Here is a 20,713-nt window from a genome sequence, read left to right as displayed (position 1 = left end):
ATAGCCATTACGCTAACTGCTGGTTCCCAGACTTTTTTTTAAAAAAGATATTATTATTTAAAAAAAAATTTCCAGAAAGAGAAAGAGAGAAAGTGAGAAAGCAAGCCTTTAGGTCCGGGACTTGAACCACAGTCAGCCATGTGGGAGTCCAGTACCCTAACCACCACACCCCCTGCCAGTCCCCAGACTTTTTACTTTTAATTTGCCAGAGACTATGTGTACCTGCTAGAGAGAGACAAAGAAAAAAGGAAAGGGAGAAAGTGCTTCCCAATGGGGTGTGGTAACACTGGAATCCTCCATTACTCCATCCTATCAGGATTGGAGTATGCATGCACGTGCCCAACATGTTTTGCAAGCCACTAGGGACTGAGATTTGAATTGCATGGTCAGTCATACAGGATCCAGTTCCCTAAGCCCCTAGTCCCTAAGGACAGCCCTTCATATCCAGATTAAAGCACAGGGAAAAAACATAAGATTAGAAAATAAAGACAGAACATGGACACACCCCCAACCCCCTCATACATGGAAACCACAGAAGTAAAAGATACCAGACTAATTTTCCAAAGCCGATGTAAAACATCAAGTAATTAATTTAAGGAGCTCAAATTTAAGAGGCTCATGGGACTAGCAGTTGGCATAATGGTTATATTGCTGGACTCCCATGTAGTCGACCGCGGTTCACGTCCTGGACCCGGTGGCTTAAACTCACACTGGGCGCGTGTGTGTGCGTGCCCAAGATCCCAAGAGGAGAATGGAGGAGAAGGGACTGAGGCGTGGCCATCCCCCGTGGCGGGTGATTTCTCAATTTCTGTCTCTCTGTCTCTCCCTGTCTGGCAAACGCATGCGCCCTATAGCAAAAACCTCTTCAAAAAAAAAAAAAAATTAAGAGACTCATCAGGCAAAATGAAGGAAAACCATGCCTAGTCACATCATATTAAATTGCTGAAAATGAAAGACAATCTTTTTTTTTTCTTTTTTCTTTTTTTGGAGAGGTTTTTTTCGCTATAGGGTGCGTGCATTCGCCAGACAGACAGAGAGAGACATAGAGACAGAAAGCGAGAAATCACCCCCCAGGGGGGATGGTCACGCCGCAATCCCTTCTCCTCCATTCTCCTCTCGGGATCTTGGGCACGCATGCACATGTGCCCGGTGTGAGTTTTAAGCCACCGGGTCCGGGACGCAAACCACGGTCAACTACATGGGAGTCCAGCAACATAGCCATTACGCTAACTGCTGGTTCCCGAAAGACAATCTTTTAAAAAGAACAAAAGGTGAGAAGGAACAAAGACACAAACAGAAAGACTAACACATGACTAATAAGACTAACATCTGACAGAAACACACACCTAGAAAGCAACCAAATAATATACTGAAAGTATGAAGGAAAATAACTTAGAATTTATAACTCTACATCCAGTGAACATATCCTTTAAAAAATAAAAAATATGGGGCAAGCAGGTGGCATGGTGGTTAAAGCACTGGATTCTCACATGGTTGGCCATGGGTAGAGTCCCGGACCATGTGGCCTGAAACTCACACCAAACACGTGTGTGACTGCCTGAAATCCTCCATTTCCGAGAGGAAAATGGAGGAGAGAGGAATGCAGCATGGCCATCCTCCCTGGAGAGTGATTTGTCAGTCTCCCTCTGTCTCTCTGGTGAGTGTACCTGCCCTAAAGCAAAAATCTCTTTAAAAAAAAAAGAGAAAAATATAGTGAAACAAAAATGTTTTCAGATAAAAAGAATTTATTGACATCAGACCTGCACTAAAATAAGTGCCAAAAGGAGTTATTTAATCCCAGATGGATACGCAAGAAGTAGTAAGAAGCACTGAAAAGAGTGAATACATGTATAACTCTATAAAGGAATGAATGGTTCTGCAGTGTAAGACAACAGAATAATAAAATGGTAGGTGGATCCAAATATATCAGCAATCACATTTAAAGTTCATAGACTGGGGCCAGCAGGTGGCATAGTGGTAGAGGCACTGGAGTCCCACATGGCCGACTGCAGTTTGAATCCTGGACTCAGAGGCTTGGAACTCATGCAGGGCATGTGTGCGTACAAGCCCAAAATTCCAGGAGGAGAATGGAGAAGGGACTGTGGTGTGGCCATCCTCCCCCAGGAGGTGATTTCTTGATTTCTCTCTCTCTCTGGTGACTGCATGCACCCTATAGCAAAAATCTCTCTAAAAATCTAAATAAAATTTAAATAAAAATGAAAAATAAAGATTATCAGACTAGATGAAAAATATGTAATTACATACTACTTACAAGAGAAATATTATAAATATAAGGACACTGAAAGACTGAAAATAAAAAGGAAAAAATTAACCATGCTAATCTGAAAGAGTTGGTGTACTAGCATTTGACAAAGTAGACTTCAAGGCAAGAAGTTTAACTGAAAGTAAAAAAGACCATTTCATAATAATAAAAATTTAACAAAACAGAAAGACATCATAACACTGTTCATACTTTATACAGAAAAACAGAAAAAGAAAAGAAATAGATTCACAATCACAATGGGAAATTTAAACAAACCTTAATAAAATAGACAAATCAGTAAGGATATAAAGTATGTGAAATGATTTTTTTTTTTAAAGAATTATTAGAACCAGCAATTGGCGTAATGGCTGTGGTTGCTGGACTCCCATGTAGTCAACCATGGTTCGAGTCCCGGACCCAGTGGCTTGAACTCATGCTGGGTGTGTGTGCATGAGTGCCCAAGATTCGGAGAGGAGAATGGAGAAGAGATTGTGGCATGGCCATCCAACCTGGGGGGTGATTTCTTGCTTTCTGTCTCTCTGGTGAACGGACATGATCCATAGCAAAAACTTATCCAAAAAAAGAGAATTATTCATTTTAGGGGCCAGCAGATGGCGTAATGGTTACATAGCTGGGCTCCCATGCAGTTGACCATGGTTTGAGCTTGGGACCTGGCAGCTTAAAACTCACACCAGATGTGTGTGCCCATCCATTGAGGAGGTGATTTCTTTTTTATTTTTTGGAGAGGTTTTCACTATAGGGCGCGTGCACTTGCCAGACAGACAGAGAGAGACAGAAAGCGAGAAATCAACCCCCAGGGGGGATGGCCATGCTGCGATCTCTTCTCCTCCATTCTCCCAGGATCCTGGGCACGCACGCAAACGTGCCCGGCGTGAGTTTTAAGCCACCAGGTCTGGGACGCGAACTGCGGTCAACTACGTGGGAGTCCAGTGACATAGACGTTACGCCAACTACTGGTCCCTTGAGGAGGTGATTTCTCACTTTCTGTCTCCCTCTCTCCATCTCTCCAGCAAATGCACATACCCTATTGCGAAAATCCACCCCCTCAAAAAAGAATTACTCATTTTATTTTTATTACCATTCTTCTGATTGACCAGGAAGAGACACAAGTAGAGAAAGAGAGTGAGATAGTAACCCACCAGGTCCAGAACTCAAACCATGGTCACCCATGTGGGAGTCCAGCACCTTAACCACCAAGGCACCTGCAACACACTTTTAAAGTAAGCCCATGGGCCAAAGAGGAAAAGACAATTGAAATTTAAAACATTTTGAACTGCCGGGGTAGATTCTGTGTCCTTGAAGTTGAAAGGTTCATATGGGACAATGTTGGGGTAATGCATAGCATTTCTCTCATAACTCCCTCCATTCTGTTTCTCTTCCAAGTATAATTACAAAAGACTTGTGTTCCCAAGTGCAGAGAAAATAAAAACACTTTCAGTTTTTCCAAAAGTGAGAACATGCTATGTCTGACAAAAGAAAAAAAAGAAGAAAGAAAAATCCAACTCAACAATAAAAACTAATACGAGAGGAACCAGCAGTTAGCGTAATGGCTATGTTGTTGGGCTCCCATGTAGTTGACTGCGGTTTGAATCCTGGATCCGGTGGCTTAGACTCACACCGGGCGCGTGTGCGTGTGTGCCCAAGACCCCAAGAAGAGAATGGAGGAGAAGGGATTGCAGCGTGGCCATCCCCCCCAGGGGGGTGATTTCTCATTTTCTGTCTCTCTGTGTCTCTCTGTCTTTCTGGAGAGCGCATGCACTCTATAGCAAAAACCTATAAAAAAAAAAAAAAAAAACCCACGAATACAAGAAAACAACAAAAAAGTACTTTGGATTGAAATAATAATTAAAAATGACATATCAAAACTTGTAGAATACAGCCAAAGCCATGGATAGGGAGAAAATCTATAACCTTAAGAAGCTAAAAGAACAGAAACCTAAATCCAAAGAGAGTAGAAGGAAGGAAATAATATTGAGCAGAAATCAACAAAAATACAGAATAAATGGAGAAAATCGACAAAGTTGAATAGTTGGTTGTTTGAAAAAGGCAAAAAAGTGATGAAATGTAACACAACTCATTTAAGGAGAGAAAAAATTGAGAGTAAGCACAAAGTACCAATATCAAAATAAAACACGAGACATAACAAATGGGTCCTAGTTGCAAGATAGTTGTTTTAAGAAGTTTCAAATAGGGCCAGCAAGTAGGCATGGTGGTTAAGGTGTTGGATTCCCACATGGCCCACCACAGCTCAAATCCCGGAACCAGTGGCCTAAAAATCACAACAAATAAATAGATAAGAAATGCTTTAAAAAGAAAAAAGAAAGAAAAAGTTGCAAACAACTTTAAATATGAGAATTTACATGAAATGGCCAAATTCTTTGACAAATCGAATTTACCAAAAGTGACCCAAGATGGAATAGTAAATCTGAACAGCTTTAAGTTGACTGTTCCACCAAAATGACAATTTTTTAAAATTTTATTCATTCACTTATTTTAATTTGGCCAGAGACAGACAAAGAGATAGAGAGGTAAAGTGACAAAGCAAGCCACAAGGCGAGGGACTCAAACTGTGGTTGGCCATGTGGGAATGTCTAGCACCCAAACCACACCACCTGTTGGTCCCCAAAGTGACAAATTTTTTGAATTGACAATACTGAGTATTGGTAAAGATACAAAACAATGGTAATCTTACGGATGCTGGGAATGTAAAAGTGCTACATCACTTTTAAAATTGGCAATATTGACTGAAGCTACTTCGCATACCCTATGACTCAGCAATTCTAATGAGTATACACCTAATAGAAAAGTGTGTTTTTATACCAAAAGACAGGAGCAAAATGTTCACAATGGCAATATTCATAATCATTCCAAAGTGAAACTAATCCAATAGCCCAAATGTCATCAAGGGTATAATAGGTAAATTACAGTATATTCATAAAATGTCATGACTATGCAATAATAAAAAAGAATGACACTACAAGCAACAGTATGGATGAATCTGACAGACATAACACCCAGTGAAAGAAGACAGGCATAAAAAATTTATAATGTTTATATTTATATAAAGTTAGAAAATAGGCAAAACAAATCTACGGTAACAAAAGTAATAGTGATTACCCTGAGAAATATGACTAGGGGGACCAGCAGGTGTAGTAGTGGTTAGGTTTTTTTTTTGAGAGGTTTTTCCTATAGAGCGCATGCACTCATCAGAAAGACATAGACAGAGAGACAGAACATTAGAAATCACATGGGGGGGGGGTGGCCACACCACAATCCCTTCTTCTCCCTTCTCCTCTTGGGATCTTGGGCATGAACGCACAAGCACCCAGTGTGAGTTTAAGCCACCGGGTCCAGGACTTGAACCATGGTAGACTACATGGGAGTCCAGTGACATAGCCATTATGCCAAATGCTGGTCTCTTGGTTAAGGTTTTTGACTCCCATGCAATTCAAGTCCTAGACCCAGTGCTTGAAACTCACACCGGGCATGTGCATATGCATGCCCAAAATCCCAAGAGAAGAAGGGATTGTAGTATGGCCATTCCCCCTGGGGAATGATTTCTCGCATTCTGTCTTTCTGGCGAACACATGCACCATATGGTAAAAATCTTTCAAAAAAAGAAAAATGAGAAGGCAAAAGGTGACTTCTAAGGCATCAATAACATAAGTATACTGTGATGTGCACTGTAGATACCTGGTTACACTCATTTTGTAAATAAGTGTTAAAAAGGGAGGAAGAGAGAGAAAGGAAGAAAAGGAGGGGAAAGAGGGAAGGTAAGAAAAAGGAAGGCTGATTTTATCCCAGGGGCAATCAATGGTTACTGAAAGTTTTTGAGCAGGGAAATGACTTTATTTCATGAAGGATTTTCTTAACTGTGCAAGATTTATTAGAAAAGTAGAAATACTAGCTGAGGGATTTGCCAGCAGATTACTATAATAATCCTAGAATCCAAATCACCTAGTAAATTATTTAGTACATATATGGCTAATTCTTGAGTTTCGGCAGTGAAGAAAGGAAGCACGAGTACAATAAAAAAGAATACTTGAAAGGGCTTGCTGACTGGACCTTGCCTAAAAAGAAAACTGCAAAGAGGGAAGGGCCAAAGTTTCCTGTTAGGTTTTAGAGTCTGGGTGACAGAAATATGGTGCTAATAACAACAGAACCAATAGCTCGAGTCAAGCTGAACTTGAACAAACAAGTTTAGATGTCTAGAGGCAAGTTAAACTGGTTTGAAACACTTGCCTGGTTCATCGGGATTGCCTGACAGTTGTTAGTTACAGTGGTATCAGCTGCAATTCTACTGGTTTAATTATTTGAGGCATGAAGGACTAAAATTCATCCAGTAAGATCCCAAGTAAAACTTATTACACAGATCTGCCAATTCTGACCTGTTTGTTCTATACGCCCTAGGAGAGTCGCCATCATCATCCTTCTACTCACTCTGGCTTGCTGTTCCTTCACTTCAGCCCTCAGCTTATCCCGCAGACGTCTCAGTTCATGAATCTCGGTCAGAAGAGCACTTTCCACTGCCTGTGCTTCCTGTAGCTTTGCAGACCTTTTATGGGACCTGTTCCTTTGACTCTCTAGAGTCTCGAGTCTTTCCAAGTGGGCCAAAACACCTAAAGAAAGTATAAAGAGAATTTCACAAGATGCCAAGGATTTATTTTCTTATTTCCCCACTATAGGGTGTATGCTCTTGATGGAAATAGAGAGGAAAAGTGAGAAATTACTCCCCATGAGGGACGGCCACACGCAAATCCTTCTCCTCTGCTCTTCTTGAGATTTTGAGTATGCATGTACAAAAAGATGCCCAGCATTTGGCCAACGTATTTCCCAAGCCACCAGGTCCAGGACTCAAACCACGCACTTGACCATGTGGGATTCAGCTGCCTTAACCACCATGCCACCCGGCTAGCCTGAAGCTAAGGATATCTAACTCTGGCAACATGAAGCATTTTAGAGAACAGTATGACTCTTTTCCAGAACCTTGTGGCTAGCTGAACTGTTAGACATCTACTACATTTATAAAACCAGAGGAACTGACAACTGAAATCAAAGATCACAAACTTCTTAGGCTGAATACTAAAAAATGATTCAATGGCTATACCACAAACTAGATAAAAATCTCCTGTGAAAATTTTACTTTTAACTACCAGACTTTGTTTAACTGGGTTTAAGTAGAGCCAGCATCTATTCTGTAGAGTTCATAAGGATGCACTACATATATGAAAATAACGCTCTTTCCTTGTATTGGAGCAAAGTCCAAAAACTTACCTCATTCACCTATCCAATCAAGACTAAAACCCTGGAATCTCTTATGGCTGGTTTATATCCCAGAAAAGAAACAAAAACAAAAATAAGGCAGTGTGAGATTAAGTAAAAATGGACACACACTACATGCGAGTCTCCTTATTTTACTTTTATCATTGATACCTATCCCCTCTTGCTTACCCAGGAACCCTAGATTATCCAGTATCCCTTTCTCTGTTTTATGTTTCCTCTCAACTGCTTCCTTGAACACATGCTCAAATCTCACCTGTCTACTGACACACATGCATATTACTGACCACAAGTCCCTCTCTAGCTTTCTTTTTCTCCCTTTTCCTTTCTAGGTAAACTACTTAACAGCGTTGCTTTCACTTAACTTTCTCCATTTCCTTAGCTTTTATTCACACTTCAACTCATTCTAAACTGACTTTAATTCTTCCACAAAACTACTCCAACTTCGACGATGATGTCCATGTTGCTGAACCTACTGGACATTTTCCAAATTCCCTTTTACCCCACTTCACAGTAGTATGATTCTACTAATCACTAACTTCCTTAAATATTCTCTTTTCTTGAATCCTATCATACCAGCCTCCTCGTTTTCCTCATTCAACAAAGGTTATAAAGCATCTATTCTGTCCCAAGCACTATTTCAGGCACTGGGAACATAGTGATGAACAAGAGACAAAAGTCTTGCTTTTATAAAGCTTCCTTTACCTCTCTAACCCTCTTTCCACTTTGTAGGGTCATTTTTTTCTGGACCATTACATGCTAGAATTCTCTGAAGCTGAGACCTAGGATGTCTTCTCTGCTGAAAAAAACTCATCCATGCCTACAGCCTTAATGACCATCTATATGTGAACGTTTCACAAATATATACCTCTGTTTCGTATTTCTCACCTGCGCTTTAGCCCAGAATATCTGCCTGCTTTCTTAGTGTATCTACTTGGTGGTCTTAGAATAACCTAACACTAAGCATGTCCAAGATTCAGAATATGCATTGAGCGTATTGAGTTTCAAAAGATGTGGAAGTGTAGAAATGAAGTAATTTTTTTCTTGCAGAATAATCTTTGTTGTGGGAGGGGAATCAGGAAAAACAAAACGTTTAACGACACAAAAATAAAACGATTTCTGTTGATGGTAACATACAGAGTAATATCTTTGACTTCACTATTCATGGTGGTAAAAACCGTATTGTACACTGTAAAGACATATAGTGATTAAATGTAAATTCAAAAAATGTAAGTAAATAAATAAACAAACTAGAACAGGCAAAAGAATCTTGGTTTTCTGTTCCTCTATGTCTTCAATGTTAGTACAGTATTCCGTAACAGGAGAGAGGGCTCTTTCAGCCTGCGGACCATCTTCGGGCTGCAGAGGTAAAGGGAAGAAGGTGACCCTTTAATACCTCCTTTGGAATCACCTTCTTGCCGTAAAATATTCGCCTGCTCCATCGCCTCTAGTTCCCAAGAGTCTTCTCATGAGCTTGTACAGGCAAATGGTAGGAGGGACCTAGATGTCCTCGCTGGTAAAGAAAAACAACAACGAAGTCACACCTATTCCCATTCAGACAAATCCAGACAACCAGAGCACAGCCCCCTCGGGCACGCCCCTAGGCCCGGGATAACCCGAGGGTCTCCGCTAAGACCCGCCCCCTCCCTGACAGACGTTCCGGGTCCGAGTCAGCTGTGTCCATGCCCACCACCCGTCCCGGGGCGCTCCGGAACTCACGGTTCACTCAAGGCCTGCAGAGTGTCCTTGGCCACGGAACAGGCTTCAATAAAAGGCCGTTCAGCCCTCCACCCCGGTCACGGTTTCATCAAGCCTTGGGTTTCCCTTCCCCCCTACCTCCTCTCTTGCTCACTCAGGACAGAAACGAAAATTCCCGCCGTTCCCGCCTTTAAAAACCAATCCAGCCGTCCCGGCATGCCTTGCGCTCACACCGTACAAAAACATGGCGGTGCTCAGGGCCCCGCCCTGATCCCAACATGCACCGGGGAGCAGGTCTAGTCTTCCGGGTGGTCAGGAAGATGGCGGCCCCTGGGGCGGAGTCGCAGGTCCTCGTACAATACTTGGTGTTACGAAAGGATCTCTCGCAGGCGCCGCTGTCCTGGCCGGCGGGGGCGGTGGTAGCGCAAGCCTGCCACGCAGCCACCGCGGCCTTACACCTTCACCGCGACCACCCTCACACCGCGGCTTACCTCCAGGAGCTCGGGCGCATGCGCAAGGTGGTCCTTGAGGTGAGGCCAGGGGGCGGGGCTCTGGGAACAGGAGGCCGGAAGTCGGTGTGATCTTGTGCCCAGGGGCGTAACTTCGTGGAGGGAGCACGGCTGAATAGGGAGGAACCTAACTTTGAGATTTTGGAACGTAGTCTAGGGCTTCAGCTCTTGCCTAGGAAGTCTTCCCGTGGGCAGGGCCTGCCTTTGTGCGGTGGACACCGGAGCCATAATTAAGGCTTCTCTGCACCCTCTGGGCTCTCTGGGAACTAACTGGTGGCTCCTGGGTCCCTCAGTAGATGCTGTCCAGGGCCGAGGCTGGTGGAGGGTGACGCTACGTTTCTACCTGTGCACTGGCCGGGTTTTAAAGCCATGCGCTAAATCACATTGTACCCCACACTGTACAAAAATTAAATAAGAAATTATAAAGAAATGGAAAAAAGTGCAAACCCTCCTCAAGTATCAAGCCATGTCCCAAACTACTGCGCCCCAGTGGAAATAGACCCAGAAGGGATGACACACGGTTCTTATTTAATTTTGCTTATTCATTCATTTAGTTGAATTTGACCAGAGAGAGAGAGAAAGTGAGAAAACAAGACACCAGGTCTGGGACTCAAACCGTGTTTGGCTATGTGGTAGTGTCCAGCGCCTTAACCACCATGCCACCTGCTGGTCCCCCACACGGTTCTTTTGGCCATGACAGTGCAAAGCAGTCAAACTTAAGTATTTATCTGTGAGTGACACCAAATTATTTGGGAAAATAAATGCTCAAAACCCTAGTATAAATCAAATCTAGCAACAGAAACACTAGACACCAGGGGTATAGTTTGGTACAGCTTTTAAAACAGCAGGAAGGTCCTTTTTACAGATGAGCAAACAGATTACCCTTTGACTGTCAGTTCTGCTGCTAGAAATATATCCTAAAAAAAGAATCAGATGCACCCAAAGAACTTTGCACAGTATGTTCACAGCACTCTATATTGGTAAAATATTAGAAATGATTAAATTTCCAATTCTGGGGATTGGTTAAATTAATCTGTGTCTTTATAATGGGCTGTTTTCTTTTTTTAAAGAATTATTTAATTTTATTATCATTATTATTTTAATTTGCTATAGGACACATGCACTTATCAGAGAGGGAGGGAGAGAGAGAAGCTGCCAGGGTCTGGGACTCAAACTGCAGTCAGCTATGTGGGAGTCCAGTGCCTTAACCACCACACCACCTGCTGGCCCCTATAATGAGTTGTTAAAAAGCTACTATGAGTTAGGTATATTTAGTGGTATGGAAGAGTGCTCATGATATGATGCTAATTTAACTATATTCTGTATGTAAAATGATCCAAATTTCAAAAGGAAAAACCAGGGAAATACATGTAGATATTAAGTAGTGGAGGGTGGGGTAAGGGTTATTTCCTAATGTTTCTCTGTATTTTAAGATTTTCTACATTAAGCACATCTTGTATGATGAGGATAAAAATCAGTTTAAAATAAACTGGAACTCAGGTGGAGAGGTGAGGTAATTCTTTCATGGATAGCTGGCAAGGACAGCAGGGCTCTGTCTAAAGGACTCAATATATTAAGAGTGATAATCCTGGAATTAATCTCATTTTGATAAAACAAGTCTCTGCTTTTCTTAGTGGCTCTATTTTCATAGGCCAAAACAAAACAAAAACAAAAAAAAACATGTTATGCAAAATAACATACTCAGTTTTATTTTCTGAGTTATAGACTTAAGGCTTTTTTTTTTTTTTTGAGAGGTTTTTGCTATAGGGTGCATGCACTCGCCAGAGAGACAGAGACAGAGAGACAAAGAGAGAAATCCCCCCCCAGGGGGGATGGTCACGCCGCAATCCTTTCTCCTCCCTTCTCCTCTCGGGATCTTGGGCACGCACGCACATGCGCCCGGCGTGAGTTTAAGCCACCGGGTCCGGGACGTGAACTGCGGTCGACTACATGGGAGTCCAGCAACATAGCCATTACGCTAACTGCTGGTTCCTAGACTTAAGACTTAATGTAATGGGATTCGGTCTTGGGGAGTGGGTAGTAAGGATGACACAGAAACAATTTTTTTTTTTTTTTTGCTATAGGTCATGTGTGCTCAACAGAGAAAGTGAGAAATCACCCCCTAGAGTGGATGGCCATGCCCCAGAAACACTTTCTAAAAGATATTAGAGAATAGTTTGCTTGAGTAAACAGGTGGGAGCTATTCCAGCAAAAGAAAATACTTTAAGGATTGAGTGAGGTAGGATGAGAGGGGAGGAGTGAGGTGGAGTTGTATGTGATTTTAGAAATCCAGAGGGACCAGCAGTTGGCATAATGGCTATGTTGCTGGACTCCCATGTGTTGACTGCGATTTGAGTACTGGATCTGGTGGCTTAAACTCATGCCAGTCATGTGTGCGTGCGTGCCCAAGATTCCGAGAGGAGAATGGAGGAGAAGGGATTGCAGCGTGACCATCCCTCCTGAGGGGTGATTTCTCCCTTTCTGTCTCTCTGTCTCTCTGGTGAGCGCACGTACCCTATAGCAAAAACCTCTCCCACCACCTCCCCAAAAAAGGTAGAAATCCAGTAATCAGCCTTTAAAGTCAGAGCTGGATGAAGGGTTGGGGATAGCGGTTACAGGTACATAGAAGAACTAAGAAAGTGTATGAACATAATTACGGACAATACAGTGTCTCAGAGGGAAGAGAAAAATCTTGATTTTTATAAACTGGAATGTTAAGCCTGTCCTTCTCTCCCAACCCTAAGCAGAGAGTGAATGGTGAACCAGGGAACAAAACTTGCTCTACAGCTCTTCCCGTGGTAAAGCAGTTTCTCCACTGTCAGTGAAGGGGGACCCCTCATTTTATTCTATTATTTATTTGGGCCTTTGACACTTCCTAAATGGACTCTAATCTGTGTTTTGCTCCTTGTAGGCCCCAGATGAGACCACCCTAAAGTTGTTGGCTGAGACTCTGCAACAGAAGAACATTGACCACATGCTGTGGCTGGAACAGCCAGAGAATATAGCCACTTGCATTGCACTCAGGCCTTACCCCAAGGAAGAAGTGAGCCAGTATTTGAAGAAGTTTCGATTATTCAAATGACTGATGTTTTAATATATTTAAATATCGGCTGGATCCTAAAACAACATTTCACCCAGCCCTAAGTATCACATACTCCTTTCAGTGCCAGCTTGGTCTTCCCCATCAGTTATGTTGGTTTCTTGAGGGTGAAACACATGTTCATATTTAAAATTGTCATTAATAAGTATTTCCTCTAGGGCCAGCTGTGTGGCTCAGTGGTAATGCACTGCTTAAGTGGAGCTGGATCCCATATGGCGAACACTGTTCAAATCCCCAGCCTGGCTGGCCTGAAGCATGCTGGGCATGTATGTGAGTGCCCAAGATCTGACAGACTAGACTGAAGGGAGGGGATTGCAGCATGACCAGATCCTGTGGTGCTTCCTATCTTTGTCTCTATCTCTCTCTCATGTACGTGGTTTATCATGAATAAAGGGAAAACATCTTTAAAAAATAGTACTTCCTCTTATTTTATCAGTAAGTTCGAGTGCAGAAAGTAGACGAACATCAATATTGTCTATGGATCACTGCTCAAATAGAAGATTTGGTTAGATTGTCATACAAGGCTCAAGGAAACACCCTCTTTCTTTTTTTTTTTTTTTTTTTTTTTTTTTTTAGGAATAAGGAGTTCCTCTGATTACACGGTTTAAAACTTTGCCTTTGATATTTCTTATTCACATTCAGTTGTCATACTTCATTGAATCTAAGACAACATGAACCTTAAGACACAGCATTGTTTTATGTATTGTTAAGGGCCAGCAGGTGGCATGGTGGTTAAGGGTGCTGGACTTCCATGTGACTGACTGTGGTTCGAATCCTGGACCTGGCAGCTTGCTTTCTCACTTTCTTTCTCTCTCTCTCTCTCTCACTCTGTCCCTCGTTGGTCAAATATTAATAAATAAACAAACAGATAAATAAAGTTAAATAAATCCTTAAAAAAAAAAAAAGAACTGTTGCCAATTAAGAAATGCTATTGAAAAACTTGAAAAAATACACTCTAAAAAAAAAAAATCCATGTGTAGTTTTTAGAATAGTCATTTTCCACGAACTTTTTGAAGATCTGTGATTTGATTTGACATGATGAAATCTGTCAAGTACTATAGCTATTTCCTGCCATTTCATTGCTAACACCCTGTCTAGGGCTCTCACGTTCCTCCAGGGTATCCTGGCTTCAATTCAGCATGAATTTTATTTATTCTTACTATTTTTTTTAAAATCTGTTATAGGGTATACACACTCATGAGAGAGAGAGAGAGAGAAAGTGAGAAAGCAAGCCACCGGGTCCAGGACTGAAACTGTAGTCAGCCATGTGGGGGTCCAGCATCTTAACCACCAAGCCACCTGCTGACCCTAGACATTGTGTCTTTTAAATAACTTTTCAAAATTCTGAATTCTTCAGTAAAACAGAGTGATGAAGCCAGAGAGGAGCGAGTGTTACACAGCTGAGAGACATGCAGCTTGGGCTGATCCTGACAGCAGAGATCTGAGTGCTCCTAACCCAGCAGAGAAAGGACAGGCCCTCCGGTGCAGACCTGAGTGCAGGGCGGCTGCAGAATCTCAGCATCAGCTGAGGCCATGATCACCTGGACTCCATTGGTGGTTCTGCAAGTGCGAGCTGGTTCTAGATCGAATCACTTGGGTACTTGTTAGACAAGCATATTCTCAGTCCCCACCTGAGACCCACGGAGGCAGAAACTGTGGTGCTACCCAGAACAGCAGCCTATCTCCCAGAGGTCATCAGTAAATGTGTGCGATTTAGAAGCCACATAGTGAGTGTGGAAGACACGCTCACAGGAAGGAGTCAAGTTGGAAAGCAGGAATTTGGCATTGAGCCACGGCATCTGGCCTGAGTGCCAAGATTACAAAAAATAATGTGTTCTCCAATAGAGCATAGAGCATGCTGCAAACCCTGGGATTGATGATATATCCTTGAAAAGAATCTAAGTCTGGGGAAGTTTCTTATATGTGAAAAACATTTATAATTAACAAAGTACTTCCATATTAATCAACCCTGGCAATTTGCGGATGCAGACAGTCTTGTCTCAGAGTTCAGAGATTCTAAAAGACTGACTTGCCCAAGATCAAAGTTGGTGTGAGGACTGAGATGGAAAACCAGGTCTCTGTCAGTCAGTTCCATTTCTTAACCTCTCATCATTGGTTACTAATTTGGTTTTCCAGTCATCTACATGCTAGTTAGGGTGGTTTGAACTGAGGTCACGAGTAGTTCGAGCACTGGAAAGCTGTACTTTCCATATTAAATTGGTTAATTGACATTCTGGATTATAAATCAGCCTCCTGTGACTGTGAGCTGTGTGACTCAATACTCTAGAGCCCAATTATCACTGGATGAGCTGACAAAATCGAGTTTCTGAACTTGAAAGCTGAGGATCAAAGCCTAGGTCACTGCTTCTAGCGCTGACTGAACGCAAAGGGCTCCCCTGGAGGGACACGGTAAAAGCTGCCTGTTTTATCGTTTAATTGACATACAACGCTCCCTTCCCCATCCTGCTGTCCTAGGAGTGTGAGTGTGCACTCCCGGCTTCCTGGTTGAGAATGTTGGCAGCAGTGAACCCTGACACTGACAGTGCACTGTGCATGTGGGAAAGTGCTTGAGGGTGACTGCCCTCGGCTCTGATCACCTCGCAGGTTTTGGCTGTCCTCCGCGGTCAAGCATCCCATGGCCAGACTCTCCTTCTCCAAGATCCAAATATGGCAGGTTTTGAATGCTGGCCTAACACTGGATCTAGCTGTTGGGATTTTTGCAAGAGCTACATAAATAGCACGTAAGTTCTGAACCTAGGCTCTGGAAAATGAGGCCAAGAGAGACAAATCAGTTGCAAGGTACATTAAGTTCTTTTTGTTTTCTTCCATAGGGTGCATGCACTCACTAACGGGAAAAAGAAATCATCCCTCCAGGGGGATGACAATGCCACAATTCCTTCTCCTCCACTCTTCTCTCAGAATTTTGAGCATACACATAAACATGTCCAGTGTGTTTTTCAAGCCAGAGGGTCTAGGACTCAGACCACTTGGCTATGAGGGATCCAGCACCTTAGTGACCATGCCACCTGCTGGCCCCAGAAGATATGGCTTTCTGTGATAGCCTAAATGGGCTTGCTAATTCCCTGGGCCAAGAAAATGTGCGATTATACACAGCAGATAGTTTCACCAAAACTGATGATTCCTCTGGTCACTGGTGTAGTCAGGATAAAGAGAACAACCTCTTCCCACATTCAGTCTATCGAACATTGACAGATTGGTTCCACTCAATTGAGAAACATGGGACAAAGGCAATTAACCTCACCCCTCATTAGGTTATGTTCTTAACCTTGATGAGGAAAAGTTAAGATAGAATGGCAGATAAGAGCATTGTGTTAACCAAGTCCCCTCTACAAAGGAGGGAAACACTGAGGGGGTGCAGGGGAAGCACTCCACCTTCTCCCCAACACTGGACATAAGAAATTCTAAAGAAGTACTCCAGATACAAGACGAAGACCAAACTGGCAACAGGTTCAACATGTATGTGATGGGAATGGGGAGGAAAGCTAGGGCAGGAGTACAGAGGCTGTTCAGCAAATACTCTGAATCAGATTAAGGATTAATCTAGCCACTAGCTTGCTAAAAATTTTTAAAATCCATACATGGGTTTTTAAAAATCAAATACCATTTTTTTGAAAGAATAATTTATTTATTTATTCATTCATTCATTTATTTTTAATTTGACCAGAGAGAGAGAGAGAGCAAAAGAGATAGAGAGAGGGGGAAAGTGAGAAAGGAAGCCACCAGGTCCAGAACTCAAACTATGGTCAGCCATATGGGAGCGTCCAGCATCTTAACCACCATGCCACCTGTTGGTCCCCTCAAATACCTTTTCTGCATCTACTGAAATGATCATTATTGTCTTTCTGTTTTTACTGTGAATTACCCTGCTAGACTTCAAATATTGAACCATTTTTGTTCTTGGCAATTAAGCTGACTTAGCATGATTATTCAATGTTAAGGGGCCAAGAAGGAGACCTGGGTTCTGATCATCTTTAAGTCTCATGACTTTAAAAACCAACTGTACACTGATGCCTTCCAAATTTATATCTCGAGCTCCAAATGCTCTCCTAAATTTCAGGCCCTTATGTGTACAAATCCTGAGTCGAGATCCCTTGGACATCTAGTAGAAATCACAAACGTATCACGACAGGTAATGGGCCAAACCTGCTTCTCTCTTCCATCTCCATTAATGACAATTCCATCCTTCCAGTTGCTTAGCCCCAAAACCTGGGAGTCATTCTTCATCTCTCTCACCCTATTTCTGCTACGTCACCTCTGCCATCAAAATACATCTGGAATCTGGGGCCAGATGGTACTAGAGTGGTCAAATGTAACATGCCGTGAGGCTGACCCATGTGGGAAGGTTCTGAGTTGGTGTGCAGAGACCTTCCTGAGTAAGCCACGTGTACACACACCCATGATCTGGGTTGGCTGAGGCTGGGGATAGGTCACATAGTGTCAGGACCCTCTTGGGGGTGTTGTCTCTCATGGAAGAAATAAATAAACTTTAAAACACTCTTAAAGAAAAAAATACATATATCTATATCTATTGATGCAGATCTATATCTCAAGAATCTGGTCACTCCTCACAATTTTAGCCACTACCATTCTGGTCCAAGTCATCATCACTTGCCTGGACTATTGCAACCAACCCCTACCAGCCCCCTACCAGCCCCCTACCAGGACTCCTTGCTTCTGCATCTGCCTTCTCTACAGCTATTCTCAACGCCAAAGCTAGAGTGATCCTTTCAAAACCTACGTAAGAGCAAATCATTCTCCTATTTAAAATCCTCAAGTGGCTCTTCATCTCAGTAAAAGCAGGTTTTCTGTTCATCTACAAGGCCCTCCACCATCCGCCTTCATTATTTCTTTGATATCCTCGGCTTCTATTTGCCTCACTTACTCTGCTCCAACCTCACGATCTCTGCATTTCTGTTTAGAAAGCTTTTTCCAGGGCCTAGCCACAGTGGCACCACTGCTGGGGAGGCTGGAGACAACATGGGAGGACCAAGTTCAGTTCCTGGGCCATCCTGAATATGGACCCGTAATCCTAGCTAACTGGAAGGCTGGGGCAAGGAAGATCACACTGTCAAAAACGCCTTTGTTTCGTTTTCCCTCTCTCTCATAAAAGGGAGAAAGGGGGACATAGAAAACTCTCTCCACATTGCCATATAGCTTTCTCCACACTGCCGTAGACTGGGCTGTGGAAAAGTCATATTTTTTTCTATGCAAAAATACTTGATGTTTCCAACCATCTAAAACTTTCTCCATTCTCCGTGTGGCTCACTGTCTCAGGTCCTTTAGGTTGTCACTCGAACATCACCTTCTCCGAAGGTTGGTTCTAACTTCCCCATTTTAAACTGTGACCGCTCTCCTCCAATGCTCCCCACCCCTCCTCCCTTCAATTTTCTCCACAGCACTTGCCATCTGACATACCATATATTTTGCTTATTTGTCAACCAACCTTCACTGGAATGCAAGCTCCACGAGGGCAGGGATTTTTATTTTCTTCACTGATGTAGCCCCAGTGCCTGGAACAGTACATGGCAAACAGTAGGTATTCAATTAATACCAGTTTGGCTGAAATTCTACAGTTGTCTTTACTGTCATTAAATTACTTTAAAAATACCCATTATTTAAGGAGAAGGGAGTGTGGTATGGTTACCCCCAGGGGTGCTTTCTCACTTTCCCTTTCTTTCTTTCTCTCTCCCGTGAGCACATGTGCTCTACAGCAAATGAATATCTATCTCCATTATTTAATATACCTATTGGGCTGACTCCATAACCTGGTGATTAAGGGACCTGAGTCCCATACAGCCAATCAGAGTTTGAATTCTGGCCCCAGTAGTTTGAAAATCACACCAGGCATGCATGCGTGCGTGTCTAAAATTCCAACAGGATGCAGACATGGAGAAGGAATTGAGGCATGACACATCCCATGGTAGGGTGCTTTCTTCTCTCTCTCTCCCTTTCTGTGTCTCTCTGGTGAACACATGAGCCCTCTGACAAATTAAAATATAAATAAAGAAAAAATAAAATAGCTATTGTGCAATTTAAAAAAGATTCTTTTAAAAAATATTTTATTTATGATTATTATTATTATTATTATTAATTTGACCAGAGAGAAAAAGGGGAAGTGAGAAAGCAAGCTGCCAAGTCTGGAACTCGAAATGCAATCAGACATGTGGGAGTCCAGTGCCTTAACCACTATGCCACTTGCTGGCCCAAGAGGGAAATTCCTATACCTAAAGATTCCCAGGAAAACTAACTCCATTTTCCCCCTTAGTTTCTTGCCATAGGGCACATGTGCTTGCAAGCAAGAGACAGAGAGAAGGAAAGTGAGCAATAACTTCCCAGGGGAGATGGCCATGCCACAATCCCTTCTCCTCCATTGTTCTCCTAGGATTTGGGGCACACACACACACATGTGCCTGGCATGACTTTCAAGCTGTTGGGTCTAGGAACAGAACTATAGTCAGCCACGTGGAAATCCAGCGCCTTAACCACCATGGCACCTGCTGGCTCCACAACTTAACTTTTGAGCTGGAAATTGATAAAATGACTTAAGTCATCTCTTTGTTTGGGGTTATAAAAATTACATATCAAAAACTGATTTAAACCTAGAACTGATTCATTACACTATCCTTTCTACTTTCAAATCTACTTGAAAAATTCCTTAATAAAAAGCTTTAAAAAAGCTTTCAAGTGAAGATAGAGAAAAGATTTAAAGCATAAACTTAGAGGTGCATGAGTCTTTAAATAGTGTATGTCTAAGGGAGGCTTTTTCCCAGTTGGTTTTGGTTGAACTTTAAAGTCTAAGCTTACTAAGTAATTATCATTTAAAATATAATTGCTAACATCAGAAGAATGTTAAAATGGAAAGCTAATTTAAAAAGTAATGCTCATTTGAATAAAAGTTTGGAAGTTAAAAAGGAAATTGAGCAGGAGATAGGCAGTCTGCAGCACAGTACAGGCAGGTACATAATATGTGAGCTTAGATTAAAAACAGTGCAGAACAGAGCAGGGTGGGACTGCTTCTCCAGGTCTAAGAAATGAAATTACAGGTAGGACCTCTGTTCTTGTCATTTCCGAGTTCATTGACCTGTCCCATCCACCTGTCCACGTTCTAAGTCACTGTTTCCAGAGGCACTGGTTTAAAAGTCAGTGTAGGGGCCAGCAGTGGCATAATGATTAAGACACTGGATTCCCACATGAGACTATGGTTCGAGTCCAGGGTCCGGAAACTTAAAACTCATTCCAAACGCGTGTGCCGGGCATGCCCAAAATCTTAGGAGGAGAATGAAGGAGAAGGGATTTGCTGCATGGACGTTCTCTCTGAAGGGGTGATTTCTCACTTTCCTTCTCACTGTCTCTCCAGAAAGAGTGTATGTGCCCTACGGCAAAAACCTTAAAAAAAATAAGGAAATCCAGCCTAACAGTTTCACAGAGCCAGCTTATTCTTGTCTAATTTCAACAAGAATCCCTTCTCAGCAGCGTCGCACTGCAGGGAAAGGAGAGAGCAGGGCATGCTGGACGCTTACTTCAGAAGGGAAGGCTTGAAGCAACGGTCCCTCCCGTTGTGCCGTTTTTGCTTTTCATTTAAGACTCAGTCCTCCGATCAGCTGATTTTCAGCGAGGAGGTTAATTTCTGAGAAGTGTAAAGGATTTAACGGAAGCTATCAGCTATAAATACAATGTTCAAGAGTTTGAAGAAGTATTAAAGATAACTGCTGGGGCCAGTAGGTGACATGGTGGTTAAGGTGCTGGATTCCCACGTGGCTGACTATGGTTCAAGTCTTGGATCTTGCAGTTTGAAAATCACAGCAAATAAATAGATAATAA

The 20,713-nt window shown here is 42.5% G+C and overlaps 2 protein-coding genes across 5 annotated transcripts in view; one reads left to right on the top strand and one right to left on the bottom strand.

The window, feature by feature from the left end:
* Positions 1 to 9,418, bottom strand: part of CENPO (centromere protein O) — a 19,164-nt gene extending 9,746 nt beyond the window's left edge. For 3 of the 4 annotated variants that reach the window (XM_006147240.3, XM_006147241.3, XM_006147238.3), the window contains exons 1-3: positions 9,284 to 9,418; positions 8,961 to 9,077; positions 6,725 to 6,903 (exon numbers count right to left, since the gene is read on the bottom strand). In XM_006147240.3, the coding sequence (XP_006147302.1) occupies positions 6,725 to 6,903; positions 8,961 to 9,006 (225 nt within the window). In that variant the 5' untranslated portion in view covers positions 9,007 to 9,077; positions 9,284 to 9,418. The remainder of the gene's footprint in view (positions 1 to 6,724; positions 6,904 to 8,960; positions 9,078 to 9,283) is intronic. The other variant, XM_006147239.3, reaches the window with a different exon arrangement.
* Positions 9,419 to 9,497: 79 nt separating this feature from the next.
* Positions 9,498 to 13,149, top strand: PTRHD1 (peptidyl-tRNA hydrolase domain containing 1). The gene is made up of 2 exons (XM_006147236.3): positions 9,498 to 9,792; positions 12,683 to 13,149. The coding sequence occupies exons 1-2, from the start codon at positions 9,541 to 9,543 to the stop codon at positions 12,851 to 12,853; spliced, it is 423 nt and encodes a 140-aa protein (XP_006147298.1). The 5' UTR covers positions 9,498 to 9,540; the 3' UTR covers positions 12,854 to 13,149.
* Positions 13,150 to 20,713: the final 7,564 nt, after the last annotated feature.

This window comes from Tupaia chinensis, unplaced genomic scaffold (assembly GCF_000334495.1).
Source record: "Tupaia chinensis unplaced genomic scaffold, TupChi_1.0 Scaffold000207_1, whole genome shotgun sequence".
Lineage (NCBI taxonomy): Eukaryota > Metazoa > Chordata > Mammalia > Scandentia > Tupaiidae > Tupaia > Tupaia belangeri.
Note: the sequence above shows the minus strand (reverse complement) of the source record. Positions and strands in the feature narration are given on the sequence as shown.

What these genes read in the sequence shown, in the direction of transcription:
- PTRHD1 (XM_006147236.3), top strand. Translation starts at nt 9,541, where the DNA reads ATGCACCGGGGAGCAGGTCTAGTCTTCCGGGTGGTCAGGAAGATGGCG. An exon ending in TGCGCAAGGTGGTCCTTGAG is followed by an intron (nt 9,793 to 12,682) that starts GTGAGGCCAGGG and finishes TGCTCCTTGTAG; the next exon opens with GCCCCAGATGAGACCACCCT.